This window comes from Lissotriton vulgaris, unplaced genomic scaffold (assembly GCF_964263255.1).
Source record: "Lissotriton vulgaris unplaced genomic scaffold, aLisVul1.2 SCAFFOLD_1609, whole genome shotgun sequence".
In the NCBI taxonomy this organism is placed as follows: domain Eukaryota; kingdom Metazoa; phylum Chordata; class Amphibia; order Caudata; family Salamandridae; genus Lissotriton; species Lissotriton vulgaris.
Window position 1 is genome coordinate 224,320 of NW_028251918.1, and position 25,288 is coordinate 249,607.

Sequence of the window (25,288 nt, forward strand, 5' to 3'; positions counted from 1 at the left end):
GACCCCTCTGACAAGACAGTTATTAATCTATCTGATACCACCCTAATTACAAAGAGAAAATGTCCTAGAGTGGAACAATTAAAATAGATAAATCAATGCAATAATGAATCAGTTGAATCTAAACAAAGTTAAGCACCACCATACAGTCTTTCCAAAAATGGATGTGATTTTACTTCATCACGATATTGAAATGAATCCATTTATAAAGAACAAAACAAATCCTAAATTAATATTTTTAGAAGAACAGATGCACAGAGGGGTGAGGTGATAAGTGCATGGGAAGGTTTGTGAGGAAGGACAGTAGTGCGCATATATACACATCAGTAAATTAACCCCTTCCCTGCTGCCGTCGGCTGTCACAAGCACTACCTCGCTGGTGCTGCGAACGTCCAACGGCCGACGCAGCCCTGACTACTCCCCGGAACCGCCGTACTGCCGCAAAATAACGACCGCGGCTAAGGTGTTAATAGCAAACTATCCCAAGAGTTTCCCGCCAGATGCATTAAATGTCAAATCATAACATAATTGCTGATATATATTCTCTGTCATATATGTCTGACAAAATGATAAAGAAGTGTCGATGTTTCGACCCCTAGAAGGAACAGCCAAAATTGCGCCTTGTGGGCAGGGTCTTCATCAGGACCAAAGTGAGAGGGCACCTAAGGAAATTATCATAAGGGTATTTGGGTGACGCATATTAATGTAGAAATTCATCAGGAAAAGAAGTCATTATGAATTACCAGTAAAAATAGCTATATTGCTTCGGGCTATGAATAGGAAAGCTGGGCTCTATAGTCTCCTGTGAGGAAAGAAAGGAGACAGGACCCTAGGACCTCTATTCCTAGGACTAATGAGGAGTGACATTTAAAAGCATTAAATGCAAGAAGGGATTCAAGAAACTGACTTACTCAGATTTCTTCATGGATGATCGTAGTATTAAAAAATAAATAAGGGCCCAGGTTGATCAGTAACCTGTGGCTGAAAAAGTGATACCCTGTGTCACAAAATGTACCTCATGAAGAGGTCAATTTACAAACCACAAAAGCAAGCGCCACAGGAAATCTATTCTCAACTGGATGATCGGGGAGCTATGCTAAACATAGGAGTAACCCAACTAAGATCAGCACCATTATCCTGATAATCACAGAAAACGGGAAGGAGATGGGATCCCTGTCTGATTTGGAGTTTCAGTACCTGAACCAAAAACAGCCTCCCCTACCGACTGTGTATACCCTAACTAAAGTCCATAAGAACATGGAGCAACCCCCGGGACGACCTATTGGTTCAGGCTGTGGCTCGATCCTTGAACCACTCTGCAAATATTTGGATTTCTTTCTTAAACCTCTGGCAGAAATGTTATGGTATGTTATGTTATCTATACTTGTAGAGCGCGACAGATGCCCAGCAAAGGGGCGTCCTGGAGCTGATCCAGGAAAGACAAACACAGCAAGAGAAATAACAGTGTCCAACCTCCGTGACACAAGGTAGGTGATCAATCTGGTGGATGGCATGCTGTTTGAGCCTGGATCACAAATCCTGGTCACAATGGACATCGTATCATTGTTTATGAGCATCCCCCAACAACATGCCCAGGAGGTTATGAAGAAAGCTTTGAATAAAAGAACCCTACCACCCGTTGTGCCCACAGAATTAATTCTGCAACTGTTGGAAATAGCAATGACCCCAAATTTCTTCTATTTCCAAGGTTACCACTATGTACAAACTTGAGGAGTCGCAATGGGGGCAAACTTCACCCCAGACCTGGCAATCCTGTACATGGGTGATTATGAAGAACAATTTGTCTATAAGGACTGTAACCCGTACAAACATCAAGTTAGGGAGGTGAGTAGTGCGGTGGCAGAGCCCTGATACTGCTGGATGACGATACCGACTGCTTGCTTATTTTAAAACTGTATTTTAAAACTGTATAGGAATCCTGGTTAACGGAAGCTAATTTTAACTCTGTGGCATTTTTAGGCATTTGCGTGTGGCGAGTGTTGGGGGCAATCGTACCTCTGGGGCTGCAGTGTCCTGGGCACAATCATCACTCCTACCTTCCCTGGTCCGATGCAGTAACCAGTAGCGGTGCTCGGAGGGTGGGGTAGGGAGAGCCAGGCACTTCCGGGTGACAGGTTAGCGGTCTAGTTGTGGGGAACAGGCAGATATTTATTGAGATGTCCCAGCGACCCGCAAAGGCTTGCGTCCGGGGCCAGAACTCTTGGTTGTGGTGGAGCAAAGCGTCAGTATTGTTACCTGGATCTGTACGCTTTGCGTCCCCCTATTATGGACCTGTGTAAACACAGTATAGCGGTCAATAGCAAGAACGGGGGCTGTAGACACTGCCATTTTGGTGTGAAGAGGGAGGTGGAGGAGGGAATCTCGAAGCTGAGCTGTTGTTTGTTAAACTGCCGGTCACTCAGAAAACATAGACTGGAGGTCCATTACCAACTCTTAGACGGTCAGGTGGATATTATGTTTCTCACTGAAACTTGGCTGGACGAGGAGACGGCGCCTGAGATCTTAGAGGCACTTCCCAGGGGTTATCCGATCACCAGATTAGACAGAGTGCCGCGCAGGGTTGCGGAGTAGCTATTATCTATATACATCACATCCAATCCACTCTGTAGTCTATCGCTATTGCCGATAGTGAGGTGGGGACCTTTACGATTAAGGTGGGCCTGAACTGCATTGTAAAGGGGCTCCTGATCTATAGACCGCCTGGCCACTCTAACTACTTCTCGTGGAGCTTGATGAACTACCTCACTCAACTGGTGTTACGGTATGAGAAATTCTTGGTGCTGGGTGACCTCAATCTGCACTTTGAGGACACCGGCTGCACTGTGGCAAGCGAGCTTTGTCAGGAAATGGCCACACTATAGCTTAGGCTAAGATCGAACTCCCCTACCCATCTTAAGGGACATCTGCTGGATCCCCTGTTTGCAAACTGGGAGGACATAGTAGTCTTTCCCCCTCTCTCTGTTACATGGACAGACCATTTTCTGGTCCCCTCCGCTATGACACTGCCGGGGCCTAAATCATGGGAGATGGTAAAAAGGGGCATAGTGTGCCGAAGGTGGAGGAACTTTTCGCAGGGACAGTTCAGTAACGCCCTTTTACTTGGGGGCCCGCTTGGTGGTAGAGATGCTGAAGAGGCATGCAGGAACTTGGATAGATGGATCACGGTGGCCCTGGGTAGCATGGTCCCATGGTCTCGAAAAATACCACGTAGAGTTCAGAAATCTGCCCCTTGGTACTCGAGCGCCTTGGGAACGGCAAAAGCAGGGTGCAAACGCCGGGAAAGGCGCTGGAAGAAAGATTTTTAGGACCAGGGGAATGGGGAGTATAGAGAGTCATTGAAGAGCTATCATGGGCTCATCAGAAGAGCAAAGGCAGCATAATATCTGGAGAGAATCAGATCGGCTAGTAACTCTACTCGGGAACTGTTTGGGGTTTATAAGGAGATATCCTCCATAACAATATTAGCTGCGCCGGTTGTAGGCTCAGAAGAGCTATGTAATCGGGTGGCAGACTTTTTCTCTGACAAAGTGGAAAAAATAAACTCCACTGTGAGAAGTTGGCCTGGTATATAATGCTCACTAGTTCTAGTGATCACTTTGTACCATGCCAAGCAACCCTTATGATGATGGTTGTAATTCAACCTTGTAGACCAGTTATCCTAGTGGTAACGTGGACAAAGCAGTCTTAGGCTAAACTCTGAAAGGCATGTGAAGCCAGCTGTTATACCACACACAACCCCCTTGAATACCAAATGAATGGGACACCACACAGATATATATTGAAAATATATATTGATTTATTAACTATAAAATCCCCTGGACTCTTTATGAGCACAGAAGCACAAGCGTTAAATCACAAGACAGTTTAAAATACACAAAAGTTGCACAATATGGATGAGCCCTAGGGGCCACCTAAACCATATACTAAATAAGTGGTATAAGAGATACCAGGAGGAAAGTGAAGAGGCCTAGGGCCTTGGGAATCGCTGGAGCTATTCGAGACTGGAAATAACTAAGTCGGGAAAGGCCCACGGGACTCGGGTGCAGTGTTCAAAGTGCACGCACTTTACAATACAAAGTCTATGGTGCGTAAAAAGCACAAAGTTAGAAAGTTAGGAACCTTCCGAGTGACCTACGGAGCTGAAACTTAAAACACAGGCCCTTGGGATGTGTACCAGTGCAGGAGCACCGGCGGAGCTGAGTTACCTCACCCACAGGAAGCGGGTGCACAGGGTCGAAGATGTGTCGGGTTTCGTCACGCTGGTCGATGGTGCTTGGAGCTGAAGATGCTGCAGGCGGCTCGATGAGAAGAGTTCCGGTGGATCCAAGGGTGGATCTGAAGAGTTGAAGACCTGAAAGCAGAGGGGACAGTGTTCAAAGTCACTAGCCAGTGACTACCGTGGAACCAGATTGGAACCAGGCGATGTCGGGTGCAAACAGGCGTTGTCGGGTAGCTTCTTTCTGCAGCCACGTGGATACCCGGGGTCGAGGACGTCCAGGAGTCGGTCACGAGCTGTCCCACGTAGGCTTCTCGCTGTTGGCGGTGTCGGCGATCTGATCGGAGCAACCAGGCCTTGGCAAATGCAAGCCACGCAGAAGTTGAAAGATGCTGTTCACTCGGACCAGCAAGGTCAGAGCGGGTGCTCCTTTTCACAGGAGCTTGGGTAGGTCTGGAGCAACCAGACCTGCTGTTTAAATCTTCGGGTTCGTCGCCAAGATGGCCGCTGGCCGCGTGGCTAGTGGCCGGGATGGCGCGTCGAGTGGCACAGTGCAAAAGGGCCCCACGCAGATCGTGGAGATGCTGGGGGGCTGATCTTCGGTGCAAGGGCTGCTCGGTGGTGGGGGTTCTCAGTCCCCAAAGCACAACGTCGAGGATGCCTCAGAAGCTGCGCAGTCAGCTTTACGAGTGTCTTCCAAGAGGTCCGGTCCCACGTCACTCGGTGCCTCCACGGGTCCCTTCTTTGCAGGGACTGTGGATCGGGCTCTGAGAGGTCTGGGAATCTGGTTCTTGTCGGGCTCTGGGCTCGGGCTCCGGCGGGAGGCGGCGGCAAAGCAGACGTCGAGTTGCTGGTTGGTGCCTGGGTTCACAGGGTGGTCACTCCTTGGCCACAAGGGAGATTCTTCTTCAGTCTTCTGTGCAGCAGAATGTCGAAGTCCAGTCTTCTTCTTAGTTTTAAGTTGATTTCGGGATGATCTGCTGTGCAATGGCACTGCTCCCCTTCTTATTCCAATCTAGGGGGTGGATCACCTACTAGGTCCCTCCTCTGGGAGGAACCAGGAAGGGGGGCGGTTACACCCCCTTTCCTTTGTCCAGCTCCGCGCCAGGACTGGGGCTGGAAGGCCCCAGAACCGGTTTGGGCTGGCCTATGCACGGGGACACCTTGTGTGCCCCGGGCATGTCTGATTCTATTCAGCCCTGTCCTACCCAATACACAAAATCCTGTCTGGGGTGGTGCTCGCACCTCCCAAGGCAGGAAACCCTTTGTCCAGGCCACCATCTGCCGAGTTTCGGTCAGCAGCAGGAGGCCAGACTTGTGTCTGTGGTGGCAGCGTCCATTTTGTGAAGCTGAGGCTCTGTTTAACTTTAACCGGGGTTAGGGTTACACACATGTCGTATCCCTCTAGAAGGGTGGAATGCTATCCCCGTCGCCAGAATTGGCGAGGGGATAGTATTCCAATTCGTATGACACCTTACTCGACATGTTTTGATAAAGCCAAACCAAAGATAGCATTTAACCGCGAGGATTATAATGCACTTAAGAGTATATGGTATGGCAATATCCCGGAACAGCTTAGGGAGTGGTTCCCGACAGCTGCAGACAGGCTCAGCTCATGCCAGAGCACCATCTCACATATTTCCAAGCACTCTGCCTCCAGGATTGATGAGGCCTTCCATAGGAGTGGCTGATAGGAACACATGTGTCCAGTTTAGGGTTAGGCACAGGCATACTGTACCTAAGTAAGAGGTGATTACACCAACTTACCCCAGCTGAGTGATCAGCCAGTTGTGTCAAATATGGAGGCCAGGCCAGGGGTGGCACAATACATGCTGCAGCCCCTGGTAGGCCTTGGCTACACCTATGCCCTGGGTACCTATGGTACACTGTTACAGGGGCCTATAAGGTGAACCAATTCCAATTGTTTTATGCACCTAAGGTACATGGAGTCCATTTTAAGGAGAGAGCAATCAGCCTGGGGCCCTGAATAGCAGGATCCCAGGCCAACTAAGTCAAAAACCAGCTAAACACCAGGCAAAAAGTTTGGGGGTAACCATAGTCAGATATCCACCTTCCTACATAACCCCCCCCCAAACGAAAGGAGATAAGGCTATCCTTGACCAGGTAAGCCTATATTGCCTAAGTGGCCATATAAGGAAGTACCAGCTCTGGCTTGGTAACCCCCTGTCTCATGGTCCACTAAGCAATCCCTCACCCTAAGGGTATTGGAGGGTCTCCACCATAGGGAATCTCTACCTGTGGTGTGTCTTTGCAAAGTCAAAGGCTGGTGTTGAGATGGAGTACTGAAGTGAGTTTCCTCTGTAGGGCTCAGCTTCCTCCAATCACTCTCCACCATGTGTGCCTTTCTTTCTCTGACTGAGTTGCACTGTGCTCTCAGGGTCAACCTCTGGCTACCTAAAGCTGGAGGCTGGGTCCCTCTGTTTGGCTTACTGGAGGGACAGGTCAGGTTTGGGCCCTTAGGGTCCCAGGTTTGGCTGTGCCCAACAATATCCATCTGGGGGAGGTCCCTAACTACTTTTAAGGGGGATCCCTCAGGAGTTTTTAAAGCTTGCACCTCACTAGGGCTACTAGTTTCGGTGCCCCTAATCGGCTGATGGGGGTGCTTTATTTGACAGGGGGCCCTTTGGGTCTCACTGTCCTTCTTGTCCTCTGCAGCCCTGGGCTGAGTAAGGCAAGGTAGAGAGGGGCAGGTTACCTGCTCCAGACTGGGTCCCTCCTGAGAAGGGTCCACTGCCATCAGAGGCTCTGTCAGGCCAGGCCTAACAATCTCTGGGACAGTTCCTTCATCAGGGGTAAGATCAGTTCCCTGAGGAGGCTGATCCTTTCCTAAAGTCTGGTGGGAGGGAGATTTCTCTTCCTCCTCAATGCTCTCTGTTTGGGTGGAGTGATCCATCATTTCAGGCTTCACTACCCAGGTATCAGTTTGAGTTTGGGCTGTGGCCATCACAGCCCCACCAACCTTTTCAGGAGGAGACTCAGTTTGGGTATGGGCTGTTACTAGTACAGCCCTGCTACTCTTTTCAGGAGGGAGGTTATCTAAAGATGGGGCTGAGGTTTGCTCAGCCCTCCCAACCTTTTCAGGAAGGACATCTTGGATTGGGGCTGTAGCCATCACAGCCCCACTAACCTTTCCATGGAGATTTACCATTCTAGAATGGGTTTGCTGTTCAACCTCAGCCCAGGCTGAGATTTCCAAATCATTACCCAGTAGGCAATCTACAGGCAAGTTTGCTGACACTGCCACTCTCTTTGGGCCAGTGACACCTCCCCAGCTAAGATTGACTACTGCCATGGGATGATTGGATTCTATGCCATCAATGTTTGTCACCTGATATTTGGCATCAGGTAAAAGTTGCCTTGAGGGGACTAGACATTCAGCCACCATGGTGATGCTAGCCCCTGTGTCTCTGAAGGCCTCAACTTTCAAGCCATTGATGAGGGGTTCCTGTCTATACTTGCTCAAAGTGTTTGGGCAAGCAGTGAAATTGGCAAACCCCATGCCAGTCTCATAGACAAGAGTATCTGAGTTAGGGGACCTGGATAGGCCAGAGTCCACCTGTCCTCCAAAAGTAAACCCACCCAAATTCTTGGGGGTGCTCCCACCACCTGGGGGACCACTGCTAACAGTGACAGGAGGTGTTGGAGCCTTACCTGGAGGTATATTCTCCTTATTGCCATTCTTGGGACAACAGCTATCTGTTTTGTAATGCCCCACCTGTTTACAGGTATGACAATAAGGCTTTTTCTGGGATGTAGAAGTGTCTTGGGACCCACCCCCATTCTTGGAGTTTTGGGGCCCTGGGGAAGTCTTTTCCTTACTTTTATCCCCACCCTTCTCTTGAGGCTTGGTAGTCTCTTTCTTTTGGTCACCACCCTGGTTCTTAGGCCTGATCCTGGTTCTGACCCATTTGTCTGCCCTCCTACCCAATTCTTGTGGGGAGGTCAGATCAGAGTCAACCAGGTGCTGATGTAGAAGCTGATTTTGACAATTACTTAAGATTTGCTCTCTCATAATTAAATTATACAATCCTGTATAGTCAGTAACCTTACTTCCCAGCAACCAGCCCTCCAGAGCCTTAGTGGCACATTCAACAAATTCAGACCAGTCCTGAGTCTGTGTCTTCTGGGTATCTCTGAACATTAACCTGTACTGTTCAGTGGTTAAGCCTAACCCATCAATCAGAGCACTCTTCAGGACCAGGTAGTTTCTAGAATCCTCATCACTAACTGTGAGGAGTCTGTCTCTGCCTCTACCTTCAAAGGAGAGCCACAAGATTGCTGCCCACTGCTCCTGAGGGATCTGCTGTACCATGCAGGCTCTCTCAAGTGCAGTCATCCATTTGTGGATATCATCCCCAGCTTTGTAGGGGGGCACAATCTTACTCAGGTTTCTTGTATCAAAGGACCTGTCTTTATCCTTCTGGATATTGCTGCCACCAGTGGATCCTAATCCACTCTCTCTAGGCTGTCTTGCTCTAGCAAGTTTCTCTTGGGCCAGGGCAATCTCTAACTCTTGTCTCTGGACTCTCAATTCAGCCTCTCTAATTTGAGATTCTCTCAATTTGGTCTCATGTTCCCTTCTCTGAGGGCTAGTCATCCTCTTTCTGGAGTGACCATGAGAACCTCTAGAAGCATGGGAGTTGTCAGAGTCACCTGAGTGAGTCCTTCTCCTCCTAGGCTTCTGGTTAAGTCCACCTGGGGGTCTGAATGGGTTGTTACCTGATTCATTCCCAAGTAAGCTTAAGTTAGCCTGGTTCAGTCTACTGACCAGCACCTGACTATTTCTGTCATCATCTGACTCACTGCTTTCCACCTCCTCCTCTTCCTCCTCTTCCTCTACATCTACCTGAGGAGCTCCAGTGGTGGAGGCTTCCTCATCTACCAGGATGATAGGGGCAGGGGTGTCTACAGTGTCATCCTCTGAAGGATGGCCTCCTTCAGCATTCCCTGTGGGGTTTGCTTTAGAGGGCTTTAGAGTCTCAGACTGGTCTAAGAGCTCTCTTAGGTGGTCTGTAGTAGGGGAAGGCCCTGTCTTCAGACCCCTTAAGACACAAAGCTGTCTTAATTCCTTAAAGGAAAAAATAGCAAATTTGGATGGTGCCCTCGGAGGGTCACTCTCAACAGGAGTAAGTCCACTGGACCCCTCTGCTCCAGACATTGCTCTAGTGTGGGTGGATGTGTTGTAATCTACCTACACTGGTGTTTACCTACTAAACCTATCTAGTAGTTGTAGCTAGGGTGTGCTACTCCCTTTGCTCTACAACAACTAAGTTCAGTAGAACTTAAGTATACTAGTCTTGTTTTATATGTACCTAGCAGGTACCTGTATGATCTTTCAAATGATAATCTCAAAGATTGTAATGGTAAAACAACAGCAAGCTCAGATCCCAATCCGCTGCTCACCAATGTGAGAAGTTGGCCTGGTATATAATGCTCACTAGTTCTAGTGATCACTTTGTACCATGCCAAGCAACCCTTATGATGATGGTTGTAATTCAACCTTGTAGACCAGTTATCCTAGTGGTAACGTGGACAAAGCAGTCTTAGGCTAAACTCTGAAAGGCATGTGAAGCCAGCTGTTATACCACACACAACCCCCTTGAATACCAAATGAATGGGACACCACACAGATATATATTGAAAATATATATTGATTTATTAACTATAAAATCCCCTGGACTCTTTATGAGCACAGAAGCACAAGCGTTAAATCACAAGACAGTTTAAAATACACAAAAGTTGCACAATATGGATGAGCCCTAGGGGCCACCTAAACCATATACTAAATAAGTGGTATAAGAGATACCAGGAGGAAAGTGAAGAGGCCTAGGGCCTTGGGAATCGCTGGAGCTATTCGAGACTGGAAATAACTAAGTCGGGAAAGGCCCACGGGACTCGGGTGCAGTGTTCAAAGTGCACGCACTTTACAATACAAAGTCTATGGTGCGTAAAAAGCACAAAGTTAGAAAGTTAGGAACCTTCCGAGTGACCTACGGAGCTGAAACTTAAAACACAGGCCCTTGGGATGTGTACCAGTGCAGGAGCACCGGCGGAGCTGAGTTACCTCACCCACAGGAAGCGGGTGCACAGGGTCGAAGATGTGTCGGGTTTCGTCACGCTGGTCGATGGTGCTTGGAGCTGAAGATGCTGCAGGCGGCTCGATGAGAAGAGTTCCGGTGGATCCAAGGGTGGATCTGAAGAGTTGAAGACCTGAAAGCAGAGGGGACAGTGTTCAAAGTCACTAGCCAGTGACTACCGTGGAACCAGATTGGAACCAGGCGATGTCGGGTGCAAACAGGCGTTGTCGGGTAGCTTCTTTCTGCAGCCACGTGGATACCCGGGGTCGAGGACGTCCAGGAGTCGGTCACGAGCTGTCCCACGTAGGCTTCTCGCTGTTGGCGGTGTCAGCGATCTGATCGGAGCAACCAGGCCTTGGCAAATGCAAGCCACGCAGAAGTTGAAAGATGCTGTTCACTCGGACCAGCAAGGTCAGAGCGGGTGCTCCTTTTCACAGGAGCTTGGGTAGGTCTGGAGCAACCAGACCTGCTGTTTAAATCTTCGGGTTCGTCGCCAAGATGGCCGCTGGCCGCGTGGCTAGTGGCCGGGATGGCGCGTCGAGTGGCACAGTGCAAAAGGGCCCCACGCAGATCGTGGAGATGCTGGGGGGCTGATCTTCGGTGCAAGGGCTGCTCGGTGGTGGGGGTTCTCAGTCCCCAAAGCACAACGTCGAGGATGCCTCAGAAGCTGCGCAGTCAGCTTTACGAGTGTCTTCCAAGAGGTCCGGTCCCACGTCACTCGGTGCCTCCACGGGTCCCTTCTTTGCAGGGACTGTGGATCGGGCTCTGAGAGGTCTGGGAATCTGGTTCTTGTCGGGCTCTGGGCTCGGGCTCCGGCGGGAGGCGGCGGCAAAGCAGACGTCGAGTTGCTGGTTGGTGCCTGGGTTCACAGGGTGGTCACTCCTTGGCCACAAGGGAGATTCTTCTTCAGTCTTCTGTGCAGCAGAATGTCGAAGTCCAGTCTTCTTCTTAGTTTTAAGTTGATTTCGGGATGATCTGCTGTGCAATGGCACTGCTCCCCTTCTTATTCCAATCTAGGGGGTGGATCACCTACTAGGTCCCTCCTCTGGGAGGAACCAGGAAGGGGGGCGGTTACACCCCCTTTCCTTTGTCCAGCTCCGCGCCAGGACTGGGGCTGGAAGGCCCCAGAACCGGTTTGGGCTGGCCTATGCACGGGGACACCTTGTGTGCCCCGGGCATGTCTGATTCTATTCAGCCCTGTCCTACCCAATACACAAAATCCTGTCTGGGGTGGTGCTCGCACCTCCCAAGGCAGGAAACCCTTTGTCCAGGCCACCATCTGCCGAGTTTCGGTCAGCAGCAGGAGGCCAGACTTGTGTCTGTGGTGGCAGCGTCCATTTTGTGAAGCTGAGGCTCTGTTTAACTTTAACCGGGGTTAGGGTTACACACATGTCGTATCCCTCTAGAAGGGTGGAATGCTATCCCCGTCGCCAGAATTGGCGAGGGGATAGTATTCCAATTCGTATGACACCTTACTCGACATGTTTTGATAAAGCCAAACCAAAGATAGCATTTAACCGCGAGGATTATAATGCACTTAAGAGTATATGGTATGGCAATATCCCGGAACAGCTTAGGGAGTGGTTCCCGACAGCTGCAGACAGGCTCAGCTCATGCCAGAGCACCATCTCACATATTTCCAAGCACTCTGCCTCCAGGATTGATGAGGCCTTCCATAGGAGTGGCTGATAGGAACACATGTGTCCAGTTTAGGGTTAGGCACAGGCATACTGTACCTAAGTAAGAGGTGATTACACCAACTTACCCCAGCTGAGTGATCAGCCAGTTGTGTCAAATATGGAGGCCAGGCCAGGGGTGGCACAATACATGCTGCAGCCCCTGGTAGGCCTTGGCTACACCTATGCCCTGGGTACCTATGGTACACTGTTACAGGGGCCTATAAGGTGAACCAATTCCAATTGTTTTATGCACCTAAGGTACATGGAGTCCATTTTAAGGAGAGAGCAATCAGCCTGGGGCCCTGAATAGCAGGATCCCAGGCCAACTAAGTCAAAAACCAGCTAAACACCAGGCAAAAAGTTTGGGGGTAACCATAGTCAGATATCCACCTTCCTACATCCACCTTCCCCGAATCCTCCCATGTAGGAGAGGAGGGAGCGGAGGAAACAGAACAGGTTAAAGAGGGAGAAGGGCTGAAGAGTTTCTCCATGCCCTTCATCCCCCGGAACAGCTAATTAAAATCTGTAGTGGGATAAAGTAAGGTTTTCCCAGAGACCCAGCACCCCCTAAAAGGTTGAGAGGGAGCCTGGAGACTCTGGAGCCATACATCAGACACCTGGTGGAGATCTCTTTTAGGACCTGTGCAGTACCAGGATGCTGGAAGGAAGCTGTGGTTCTACTGCTCCCCAAGAAACCTCATATTGGTCCAAAGCAACTGGACAATCTCCGCCCAATTTCCCTTTTGCCGTACTTCAACAAGGTGGCGGAAAAGTGGTAAATGGGCAGCTGACGGCACATATTGAGAAAGCCAATCTCCTACATTCCACCCAGTCCGGATTCCGAGCGCGATACTCGACAGAATCAACCTTGCTCTTTGCCACTGAAACCATCAGGCAATATGTGGATACAGGTTAGATGGCCGCCTTGATCCTGTTGGATTTAAGTGCCGCCTTTGACACTGTAGCCCATCATACTTTGGTGGGGTGTTTGAGGAATGGAGGGGTGTCGGGCAGTGCCCTGAGCTGGTTGAAATCTTTTTTGTCTGGGCGCAGTTTCCAGGTGAGGCAGGGCGACCATTACTTAAAGGTCATCAAGCTCATCAAGCTTAGACAGGGGGTACTGCAGGGATCGACCCTGAGCCCGACCCTGTTCAATCTCTACGTGGCTCCCTTAGCGGAGATTGGTGATGGGTTTGGGATCGGGGTCATGTCCTATGCGGATGATACGCAGCTGGTGGTCTCCCCAACACAGGCACCGGAGATGGCTGCCTCCAACTTCATAGCATGCCTGCAAGAACTGTTTGCATGGATGGCGATGAACTGCCTGAAGTTGAATGGCAATAAGATGGAGGTGCTTGTGGTGGGGAGAGCCCCGTCAGTATGGTCTTCTGCTTGGTGGCCCCAAAGTCTGGGGACTACACCGACTCCCTGTGCTCAGGCAAAGAATCTGGGGGTGCGGTTGGACACCAAACTTTCCTATGATTACCAAACTAGGCGGGTGGCAGGCGTCTGTTTTGGAGCCTTGAAGGTCCTTCGTAAATCTTTGGACATGCTGCCTATGGCGGCCAGGAAGACCATGGTCCATGCCCTGGTGACGTCGCGCCTGGATTATGGTAACATTCTTTATCTGGGTGCGACAACTTAGTTGTACCACTAGTCACCCAGGCTCAGTGGCTATTGGGTTGCCCAATTTCAACATAACTCACCATCCTAACTACAGCAGAAGTACAATTTCTTTCTCTTGGCTCAACATATTGTCCTGATAGCAATTTTAAGTACAATCAATCAAGGGTTGAAGTATATAAGTTGATACTCAAATTGAAGCTCCTCAAATTCTTTCAACTTAATAATTCATCGACAAGGAACACAGGTGTGCATTCACCCAGAGAATTTAGTTCCAATCTACTAGCATCAGATATGGATACTCTCAGGCTCCCTCCCTCACTGGCCAGTGATAAGGATGATGATATAAATGGACGTGGCTAGCCAGCCAACATGGTGGACGCAAGTTCCTAACGCTCAGGACGACATCTCCTGCTTATCCGCCACATTAATCTTGAAACCGTTCCATCCGCACTGGAATTATGCGGACTTGGTGAGGTGAAGTGCCACTGAAATCAGATAGCCCCGCTGAGCGCCAATTTGCGGGTTGTGGACGCAGCTGTGGCTGTGGGGAAAAGTGTGGCCTACCTACAATGAAAACGCACAGAGGCAGCATGCAGCAAAATGCAGCAGCCAGTTTCAAACACAAACCCTTCCCGCAGCGCTTACCGGGCAGAACAGCTTATGTGGTGGGGGCTTCCCTGATCGTCAGACCACCAGTGAAGCGGACCTCCGATGCAATCCTATCGTCGGACGACCAGTAAAGCGGACCTCCGATGCATCCCTACTGACGATAGAAGCGAAAGGCCCTTGCATGGAGGGCCGAAATCCTTAAGAAGCAGCTCAGAGACTCAGGATCTCTGGTGGTGACTCAGGATCTCTGCAGCTGAGGTGAGGAGAGTGGCCAACACACTGAGTCGACACTCAGAGGGGGCGCAGCGTGGGAGGCGGATGCCCATGCCGGGACTGTAGCTTCTAACAGACAAGGGTGGCCCACTGGAGCGGAGGGTCGGCTGAATTCTTGCTGGGCCCCAAGCAACTGAGGGAGCGAGGGAAAGCATTAGCACTAAACCCAGAGAGGCATTGTGGTGGTGGGGCCCCCTAGTTGTGTGGCCCCCTGAGAAACAGGCCCTTGGTGCGGCCCTGCTAGTAGAGGAGGAGGCGGGTACCCGCAAGACAACAGCCTGCAAACCCCTTGTGACTCCGGATCACTGAGGGATACCTCAGCAGCGCTTCTGAGCTGACACCGGAGACCCAAGATTGCTGGCGGTGGCAGGCCAGAAGTCGGCGCTAGGCGGCTCCAACATGCACCATTTTGAAGAATAAGATCGCTGCTGTAACTGAGGTGAGGAGAGTAGCCAGCGCATAGGGCAGATACGTGGAGGCGGCACAGAGTGGGAGCGGCGGCTTTTGACTGGTGAGGCGGCACACCAGAGCGGAGGGGCGACTCATTTCCAGTGACTGAGGCAATGGGAAGCCTGTATACACCAAACTCAGGGAGCACTTGCTGGAAACACTGGCTGTAGTGGTGGAGCCCCCCAAGTTGTTTGCCCCCTCAGAGACAGGTACCCAATGTGACCCTGCAAGCAGAGGAGGCGAGTAACCGTCAAACAGCAGGCTGCGATCCCCTCGTTCTCCTCATGGTGGCCCTGGATCGCAGAGGAAAAAAAGGTAACCGGTGGTGGCAGACCAAGAAGCGGATCTGGAGAGATCCTATCCCTGAGGTGCCTGGTGGGCCATATAATGCTACAGTGAACACAACGGCCACATAGAGACCGGTCGGCACATACGCGAGGCGATATATTCAATTGCAGTTGACACAGCAACAAGAGCAGACGTTACAGCAAAGGCCCCAGGGCGGGCCTACACTGAGCCCGCAGTGCGAAAGGAAACAAGGGCCACATCACCAGCTCCAGCCATAGTCACCGAGATCTGGGTATGTTATCCCGCACCTGAGCTCATCACTCCAGACGGGGAGACAGACAACGGTAGATGACCCTCCCAGCCGGGAAGTAGACCAGTGAGTACACGCCATCAAAGTCACATGCAGGAACCCGGTAGTCAACAGGCCAACGGAGGGGGCGAAAACAGGTGAAGGTGAAGCACTGAGGGCGGCTCGCCTTGGGAGTGAAGCTGTGGGGGAGGAAAGAACCCCGGAACCGACAAGGATGATAGTGCAGACGTGACCCTCAGGGCCTGTACAAAACCGGCCTACCAGGACCAGGGGGCTGATGCGGCGGCTGTAGTGCACTGCGAGAAGAGGTGACAGAGGCAGCAGGAGTGGGCAGAACACGCATATTCACTACGAAGTTGCTGCAACCCATCGAGGAAAAGGCTTGAGTGCCCACATGCTGAGGAGCGACGTTAACGAGGAGGAAGACGCCCTGACACCGAGAGACAATACCAGCTGCCGCCCACTGTGAGCCCAAATACACCACACTGCCGGAGAGCTGCTGATGCAGGGTCTGCACACAGGCCTCCAAGACATAGGCCCCGCTTTCGGGAACGAGATGCCACACATAGCGTAACTGCCTCTAACACACAAACCCGAACGCACAGCTCAAGTAACCCACACCTGCAAGTACGATGGGCGACCCCCCCGGATTTCACATTGTAGCCCAACCTCAGACGAAAGCAACCCCACTAAAGGCTGACTGCAAATGCCAATGGCGCAGCAACTTGTGAGGGGCCATATGTGTGCCAAGAAACAGCAAGGGCCACTACGTATAGGAAGTTTGGACCCCTCACGCATAAGAGACGAAGAAGAGATGGAACCACCGACCACGGTACTTGCGGCGAAAATGGATTTGGTGCTTGCAGCAGTGGAGTAAATTGGTACCGCTCTAGAATATACCAATACCTCTCTGGAAACTCGGATCGATAAAGTTACCTCAGACTTCACGCTCCAACATGCAGACCAGCTTAAACTGGCTGAGAAATGCACCATCCATAGCCAGACACACAAGGAACTTCAGCCTGTTACCCAAAGCCACGCTGCTGCACTGCAAGACATGATGGATCGCATGCATCCCCTGGAAGATATCTCACTAGAGCTATTGTCCCTTACGCACCAGCAATACCATTGGCGGAATCCCTTAGTGGCCCCTGGGTACTCACAGCTCTCTCACTCACGGAATGTCAGGAAGCCGATATGCAGACCCTAGGAGATCTGTACCGTGGTGGCACACTTATACCATACGAGTCCTTGGTGGCGACGAGGGATTTCTGCAGGGGTAATTCCTAACACACCGCTCACTAGTAGCAACACTGACTGCCAGATGGGTGGACAATACCACGGAACCGAGTCAACACCTTAACATACAGTCTCTCCACGTTATGGAGGAGGCAGACAACTGGTTTGCGGTGTCACTCTGAGCACATGTAGCGATAAGCCTAGATCCACTCCGCCGCAAATGGGAGCTGGACTTGGGGCGACAATTGGCAGACAAGGAATGGGAAACGATACTTAAAAGCCCAGTGCGTAAACCAAGGAATATGAGATTCCGAAAAAAATACACGTATTTATTGTCCATAGAGCATACCTCACGCCTGAGATGATTAACAAGTATTTTCATCGCACGGATGCAACATTTCCCAGATGCGCCGAACCAGAGGCTGAGTTGATACACATGTTGTGGAGTTGTCCCAGACTATGCACATATTGGCACACTATCAGCAGGCTATTACACATATGCACGGGCCGCGATATACCATTTGAATGGACTGTATACCTATTGCACCATTTTAGAAGGACCCCCGCCACAAAAGTAACATCCCTGTTTCTAAACCTGGGTCTGGTGGTGGCACAAGCGACTTTTAATGAAGCGATGGAAGGCACAAGACCCACCACACACGCGGGCGTGGCGATGCTCACTCTTTGCATGGGCCAAGGCAGAGGGAATCGCCATCCTGAGGGAAGAAACACTGGGGCTGAGGAAAGAACCCACAGCAGCCCGATGGGAGGGACTACTTTGTGCCTTACAGCAAAGGGAGGAGGAAGGCTCTGAGGGGCAGTCCGAGCGAGAGGGACACGAGCGCTCCACCAGTGAAATGCCGTAATATTCCAAGAATACATATCAGCTGATTGACACCCAGCATATATGTAGTCGCTGCTAGAGAGTAGAGGCAACCACCAGGTGCATAGTAAACACTGGGGAGATGGGTATGGGGTGGCAGTGGGAAGGATAACCGCACATGTACCGGTCAACGCGGTTGTTGCTGGTTTTTCTTTGTTCTCAATCATACCATCTGTTCAGAAGCCCACAATGCATGAACAGGAAGGACTCTGTACAACGTCATGATGAAAACATGCCATTATTGACTGTAACCTCTGCAATCTGCAATATCCAAACATATATTGCCTTTCATAACTATGCAAAATCTAAATTAACAAAAACGGATTTAAGGAAAAAAAGTATGATGATATAAATTCTATGCAGGAAGATTTGAAGGCGACTGGTATCAATATCAGCAGTTCTAGTGGCAGCCCCTTTCGCCATACTTCCACTTCTGTACCAATGATGCCTAAAGAAGAGATTGATGTATTTAGTGATCGAGTCATTGATGATTTAAAGAAACTCAACAGATCCATCAACCAAGGCAAATATTGCAATAGGCATATGAAACAAATTCCAGTCTCATCCGCGAGATAAGAGACAACAAAAATCTAATCATCAACAAAGCCGTCAAAGGCGGCAATATTGTACTTTCAATATATGGAGGAAGCCATGCACCATCTAAGTGACACAGCTTGCTATAAAAGAGCTTTTTTCAAGACCTACGACATGTGAAGGAGATGGTATTTAACTCAGTGGAAAGAAATGGGTCTTTCAAGAAAAAACTAATATATGTTTTTGAAGAACGAGCGTCCTGTGACCCCTGTACTATATTTCATTCCTAAGGTCCACAAGAAGGTTACACCCATTCCTGGCAGACCTATAATTTCAGCGCAGAGAAGTTTTTTGGAACCCATGTTCAAGTATGTTGACTTCTTCCTGCAAGAGCTTGCTTCAGGTTCACCATCTTTCATCAAAGACACTGGTGACTTTTTCAGTAAACTACAAACCATCACATAGGGCACTGATGGCTTTTTGATAGGTTTGGATATAACTTCACTATACACCATTATCCACCATACTGATGGTATTAAGGACAATATTTCTTGGGTCAGCGATGTATACAGTTATACAAGCACAACAAAATGGTTGCCATTATGATTGATATTTGTCATCCCAGTGTGAGTTCAAAGCCCTCAATCAGACCCTCCATGAGGACTCAGCATCTGCCTCAATCAGTGTCAGGAGTCTTTCCATACACTTTCCAAAGACCAGCTCCCAGGGAAGAGAGCCCCATGTGTCTTGCTGAGTTGCCTCATTGTACAAGCCCTCTCGAAGGCGGTAAACCATGTGATGATGGCGTCACCCTCCCTGTATTGTGGGTACAATCCCTTTGAGGATCTTAGGGTCACAGACTCATGTTTCTCCATATTTATTATTTTGCTGCTATCAGAGATGGGTCCTAGGCCCATGTTTTCCTCACTATAGCTAAGAGTTTTGCCTCTAAGTATATACTCTTGGCAGATTTTAGATAATACGCATCTTCACGCTCTAAGCCTTCAGGGGCACTATGCCTAGCAGCATCGGAGGTGTTGCTACTAGTAGGACCACTGCTGGGGATTCATTCACTTCAGTTTTCTCCTTAATTAGGGGTTCCTGCTTCAGCCAGGGATTTTCTGCATCAGCCTTTGCAGATGTACCTTAGTGAGTCTCAATCCCTTGGGAAGGTTCCACGTTTGGCAGAGGGACTTAAGTCTGCCCAACTTAAGTTTCCTGTAAGGATCCAAGTAGAGCTCATGGGAAGGACCTGCCTCAGATATGGTATTACAATAGCTAGAACCTGTTTAGAAAATTACAACAAATAAAATCTACTTTCTAAAGGGCCTAACTAACAAATATTTTTTTTTTAAATGTTTCACTGTGGGACTTAACACAAGGCCTTAAACAACTAGGTTCTAAACAATTTAGAAAAAATGTAAATTGGAAACATTTTTCGTAACTAATGCAAATTTTAGATTTCTTAGTGGAATCATTTATTTACCACATGGTGAAGCAAAAGACTTATATCCCACCGCTGCCACCAATGTAGGACGCCAGCCCTTTATAGAGTACTAGCAGCCCGTCCCGACGTTGTCCGGGTATAAATTGCTGCCGGCCAGTAGTATATTGTTTTGTATTATTTCGTTTTGATAGCATTTCTTATCTGTGACAGGCCTGTGAAATGCTCCGATTCACAGTGCACTGCTGATGCACTTAAGAGAGCGCGTTCAATAGTGTGTGAACTCGAGTTTCCCTACTTTATTTTTCCTTGCAATATTATATAGCGCGAACTCGACAACATGGCATGAGCACAATTTACATTACAGAAGAACACATTCATTTGTGGTAGGCACGGGGAGACAAAGCGATTTGCCTGGAATCGCAGGATGTTGAGCTGATGCCGAGATTCGAACGTAGCTCCCCAGCTCTAAAGATTGCAATTCTTGAACTTGTGGCGGGAGGAGTGTCTAATAGTGTGTGTAGGTGCTGGCCATCAATGAGAGAGACCTGTGCATTTTTCAAATGGGTGGCGAAAAAATATGAGTATGTTGCTGGAGATGTGGGCCACCGTGCCACCAATGTACTTACCGGGGGAGGGTAAACACCCATTATTCCGCAACTTTATTTCCGCATACCATCACTCCGCATACTTTCATTAGGAAAGTACCAAGACTCCGCAGTGCCATTATAACGCATGGCATTACATTTTATATGCTTTTACCATGCATACATTTACAACGAAATTCGTTGTAAATGCATGAATGGTAAAAGCATGCTTTTTTAATGTTTAGATAAGGTAAGTATGGGTATAGTGGTATATGTTTTGGGGTACTGAGGTATATGTTTTGGGGTGTTTGGGTATTTTAAGGTTTCAGATATAGTTTTGGGTTATGGGGTACAGGGGTAGTTTTAGGGTTTGGGGATAGGTATGGGTTTTGGGGTACAGGGGTATTTTAAGGGTTCAAGACTAGGTTTGGGTTTTGGGGTGTAGGGGTATTTTTAGGGTACAGGGATAGGTTTGGGTTTTGGGGTACAGGGGTATTTTAAGGGTTCAGGGCTAGGTTTGGGTTTTGGGGAACATGGGTATTTTAGGGTTCAGGGGTAGGTTTTTGGGTTTTGAGGTACAGGGGTATTTATGGGGTTCAGGGCTAGGTTTTGGTTTTGGGGTACAGGGGTATTTTTAGGGTTTAGGGATAGGTTTGGGTTTTGGGGTACAGGGTATAATTATAGGGTTAAGATGGGTTAGTGTTTAAGGGTATTGGGGTATTTTAAGGAGTAAGGCTGGGTTATGATTATGGGGTACAGGGGTATTTAAAGGGAGCAGGGTGGGATTAGTTTTTAGGGTGTAAAGGGTAATAAAATAATAAATACAAATAATATAAATAATGCAATTTAAAAGAATAAATGTTTTAATTAAATTTAAAAAATGTGTGTGTATAAATACACATATATACAAACATATATTTGATGTTTTAACAATGTAATTTTACAATGTATATGACTTTACCACACATGCATTTGGGTTTTAATGGCTTGCCTGATCAAGTCATATGCGTTGTAAAACTTTTTTAAATGATGTCTTTGCGGAGTAATAGTCCTACGTTATAAAAATTGCGGAGTGATGGTATGCGGGATGTTGGTTTGTGGAATATCATCACATTTCTGGGGGAGGATAGTCCCTTTCTTGCTATTTCCGTGGAGGCGAGCCTTGTGTCTGGATGTGCGTGGCGCGAGGCCTGTGCACAACAAAAGTGGAAAATCTCCAGTGTGCGCTTCAGGCATCACCGGAAGTTAAGGAGAGATTACATTTTCTGTGCAATGGCCCTGTTTGCGCTCCTTCCGGCCCTTGGAAATAGCGCCATGCCTGACCTCCCCACAGTAAAGCAGGTGCACGTCACTGGGAAAGCGGGGCAAGCACACCCCGAGCTGGAATGTACAGAACCTGGGAAGAAAGAACAATGACTTTTTTTTTCCATAATCCCGTGCCCCGCACACGCCCCCAACACACGCCCACAGCACACGATATGAGACATGGCATGAAGGGCGTAACGTACCACACGCCCCCAGCATTTGTTACGCCCCCAGCACACGCCCACAGCACAACACAGGCATGCCCACAAAGGACTACTTTGCTGGCACGGTTCTTTTACTTTTTAAATGTATATGGTGGGTGTCTGCATAGCCTATGTCCTTCTGCTGCAACTGCCCTTTCCAACGCTGTATTGGGTGTTGTGATTGGTGATGTGGTTCCTCAGATTACCCGCCTCAAAGGTTTGGGCTCTCTCTTTATTATATTAATATAGATATAGATATCACAATGAGATATACTTTGCAAGAGCCCAGCGATTCCCTTATACCTGGACAGTGGCCTGCACTATCAATCCTAGGGATTCTATGGGTTAGTGCGATCGAGCAGCCTTAGGCTTCTTGAAGAGGAGTGTTAGACATTTGAAAATACACACAATAGTTAATAAAGGATAACGACCCAAACGGAAATCCAGAACAATTTCTAAAAAAACATATATCTTTATATATGTTTAGGTACATACTCAATACAATCAAGTAAGTACATTTTTCTGGGGAAATACTTTTGCGTTTTAGGAGTCTTCAAAGACAGCAACATTATCCCATGGGAGGAAAAACAAAGGTGGCCTACAAGTTCTTTGTAGTGATTTACGATACCAACCTCTGGGACTTGAGGTGAGTATGGGGAAAGGTCCAAGGCAGCACCAGCAGGTCAACTCCAACGGCATGAGTGCAGGGGGGGCAAAACAGTGTCGGGTGCCCAATGCAAGTCCAAGGGAATTGGTTGTCTTGAACACAGGGCACAGGGTCAGACTGGGAGGCCCGTCAGGCTGAACCAACAAGAGGGCTCCAGCCTCAGAATGCCTGGTGATAGGGGGACACCTTTGGTCCTCTTCTCCATGGGCCAGATATGAAGGGTATAGAGTTTTCCTTAGGCATCAGGTTTTCATCACTGGGAGTGATCACAGTGGAGGGGGCCTGGAAACAGAGGCTACAGGTGACGTCTAATAATCCATGGCAGGGACTCCAAGGTAGACTTCGGGTATGAGGGTTTGGACGCTGCGTGGGCACCATTTGCCCCCTTCAGATCGGGCTAGCAGCTCGGGTTCAGTGGTGCTTCCTGACATTCTGTTTTCACTGTATTGGAGCCTCACAGCACAGTCTTTGATTCCTGCAAGAAGCAGGGGAATAGTTTTGCTGCTCCACAGGGGATCTTGAGTCTTTGGTGGAGAAGTGCTGGCAGTCCTCCCAGGCTTAGAAAGATTAGTAGCTTGTAGGGCAAGACAACTTTGGAGCAATTGTCAAGAATCGGTTAACAGGCCGGCAGAGCTGGTGCCAGGTCAGTTGCTTCTTCTGTAGTTCTTGCTGTCACGCATCATTGACCCTTCATCTTCTTTTGGTCAGCAGGATCTGATTTTCTGGTGCCATGGGGTCTCCTGAATACTAAGGGGCAGATTTAAGAGGACTGGTACATACCTGCATATTAGCAGGGATGCGCCAGTAAAGATGTGACACGCAGGAATACCCTTACACCACCACCAATGTGTTGCATTTACAATGCGACGCACCATGATGCAAGGATAGTCATATGCGTGTCGCATCTTCTGGAGTAAGGGCACAGCATTGCTGGAGTTATGTCGCAAGCGCGATGCAACTCCAGCAATGCTCAAAGGCTCCCTATGCCTAATATGCTGCGTCACTTCCAACGCCCGCTTCAAGCAGGTGTAAGGTTTTGATGTAGCATGCACGTAAAAGTGACTCTGTGAAATCTTGTAGTTTTCCCTGCGTAACTTTTACGGACCTTCCATGCGAAGGAAAGCCCACCCTGCATACATTATACCTGATGCAGGTATAATGTAGCGCAGGGCTTTAAAACTTGACTCATCTCACTAGATGCGTCACAGTGTAAATCTGTCGCAATGTTTACGACATTGCTGCGTCACAGAAGTGACACAATGGTGTCATAAACATGTCGCAAGGGGCTTGTATATCTGCCTCTTAATTGAGGAGTTGTAGGGGAATGTAGAGTAGTAGCCAGTGGGTTACCTACCCTTGTGGTCACTACAACCCCTGTATGACCATGTCTTGTGGGGTTGGGCCTAACCCTGTCCAAGATTCCTATGTTTGCCTACACCAAGATGGCTATCTTTGATAAGTCACCTCCACTTCAGGTGGTCCACTTTAGAGTCTGACTAGCTAATTTTTTCACCTATCCAGGTACCAAATGGCTCGGTACAAAGGGGGTTGGCTTCCTCTCCAGTGAGTGAAACCAGATTCACATATCAAAAGGTGGTGCCTTCTTTGAAGCTCCTCTGCCTTGGAATGCTAATCTGCAGGGTATCCTGTGGGAAGGGGTGAAAACACCCTCTTCCGGAACAGGTGTGACTTCTGGTCTCCTGATAGCAAATGCCCCCACCCCTGGGGGTCATAAATGCATCTCTGATGACAGTTAGCAAAAACCAGTCAGTCATCACAACAGTAGCTAGTAGGTTTTCTGGGCGTAAATCTAAGGTGCCCTCTGGGTGCAGGAATTACTAAATCCGACACAAGCATTGTGGGTTTATTTATACGAGATGTTTGATAAGAGACATTCCTATTTTCAATAAGGCCATCATGTAGATGGGGAACACATTTTCCCGAGTGTCCAGCACATGCCTTTGAAATGGCTTCTCTGATCACTTGTACTGGCTGAAATGGAATTGACCAGAATGGGGGCATATGTGGTCATGCAGTTATGCTCTCACATGTAGCATAGTGCATTCTACCTTTGGGTGGTAAGGCCTGCTGCAGGGGTGACTTACTTATACTGCATGCAGTGTTGACAGGCAGGGCACACATGCTGTGTGCCATGTTGTGTTTGTTTTCTCATTGTTGTCTGCACTATGATAATCAGCTTGCAGTGGCAGTTTGCATGAGCTTGGTGAGGGGTCCCTTATGGTGGCACTATGCATGCTGCAGTCCTTGGGAACCCTCTTTAGTACCTCAGACCCCAGGTACTAAAGGCACCATTGACTAGGAACTTAGGGAGGGTACTAAAGGTGTCGCCAATTGGGGGAAACAATTGCGCAATTTTGGGAAAGAGATCTGGCACTGGGGACCTGGTTAGCAAGAACCTGGTGCACTTCTAGTCGATAACACATCAAATGCCAGGTAAAGAGTGGGGGGACAATGTAAAAAAGGGCACTTTCCTACAGTTACCATGAAAACCTTCACTCACATTGACGGGGAAGTTTATAGGGTCAGGCTGGGATGGAATATGGACCTGGGCATTAGGGAATAGAGATAGGCAGAAAGTGTCCAATACATGCAAATTGAGGAAGCTTTGAACTTGTACGGTGTAGGAGAGTCTGCTTGCTATGGTTACCCCCACTTTTTGCTGGTGTTTTACTGTTTTTTGGCTTTAGTCTGGCTGGGGCCCTGCTATCCAGGACCCCAGCCTAGCTGATTCCTCTCTAAATTGATTGCATGTACTTTAGGTACACTCCAGATTGGTTACTGGGTTACACTTGTGAGTCCCTAGTGTATGGTACCTTAGTTACTAAGGGCATAGGGACC

At 48.9% G+C, this 25,288-nt stretch overlaps 1 protein-coding gene across 1 annotated transcript in view; it reads left to right on the forward strand.

Moving 5' to 3' along the window:
- Nucleotides 1-1,737: 1,737 nt before the first annotated feature.
- LOC147662709 (vomeronasal type-2 receptor 26-like) overlaps nt 1,738-25,288 on the forward strand; it is a 78,481-nt gene continuing 54,930 nt past the window's right edge. Inside the window, exon 1 of the mRNA XM_086950956.1 lies at nt 1,738-1,842. Coding sequence (XP_086807082.1) covers nt 1,738-1,842 — 105 coding nt within the window. The remainder of the gene's footprint in view (nt 1,843-25,288) is intronic.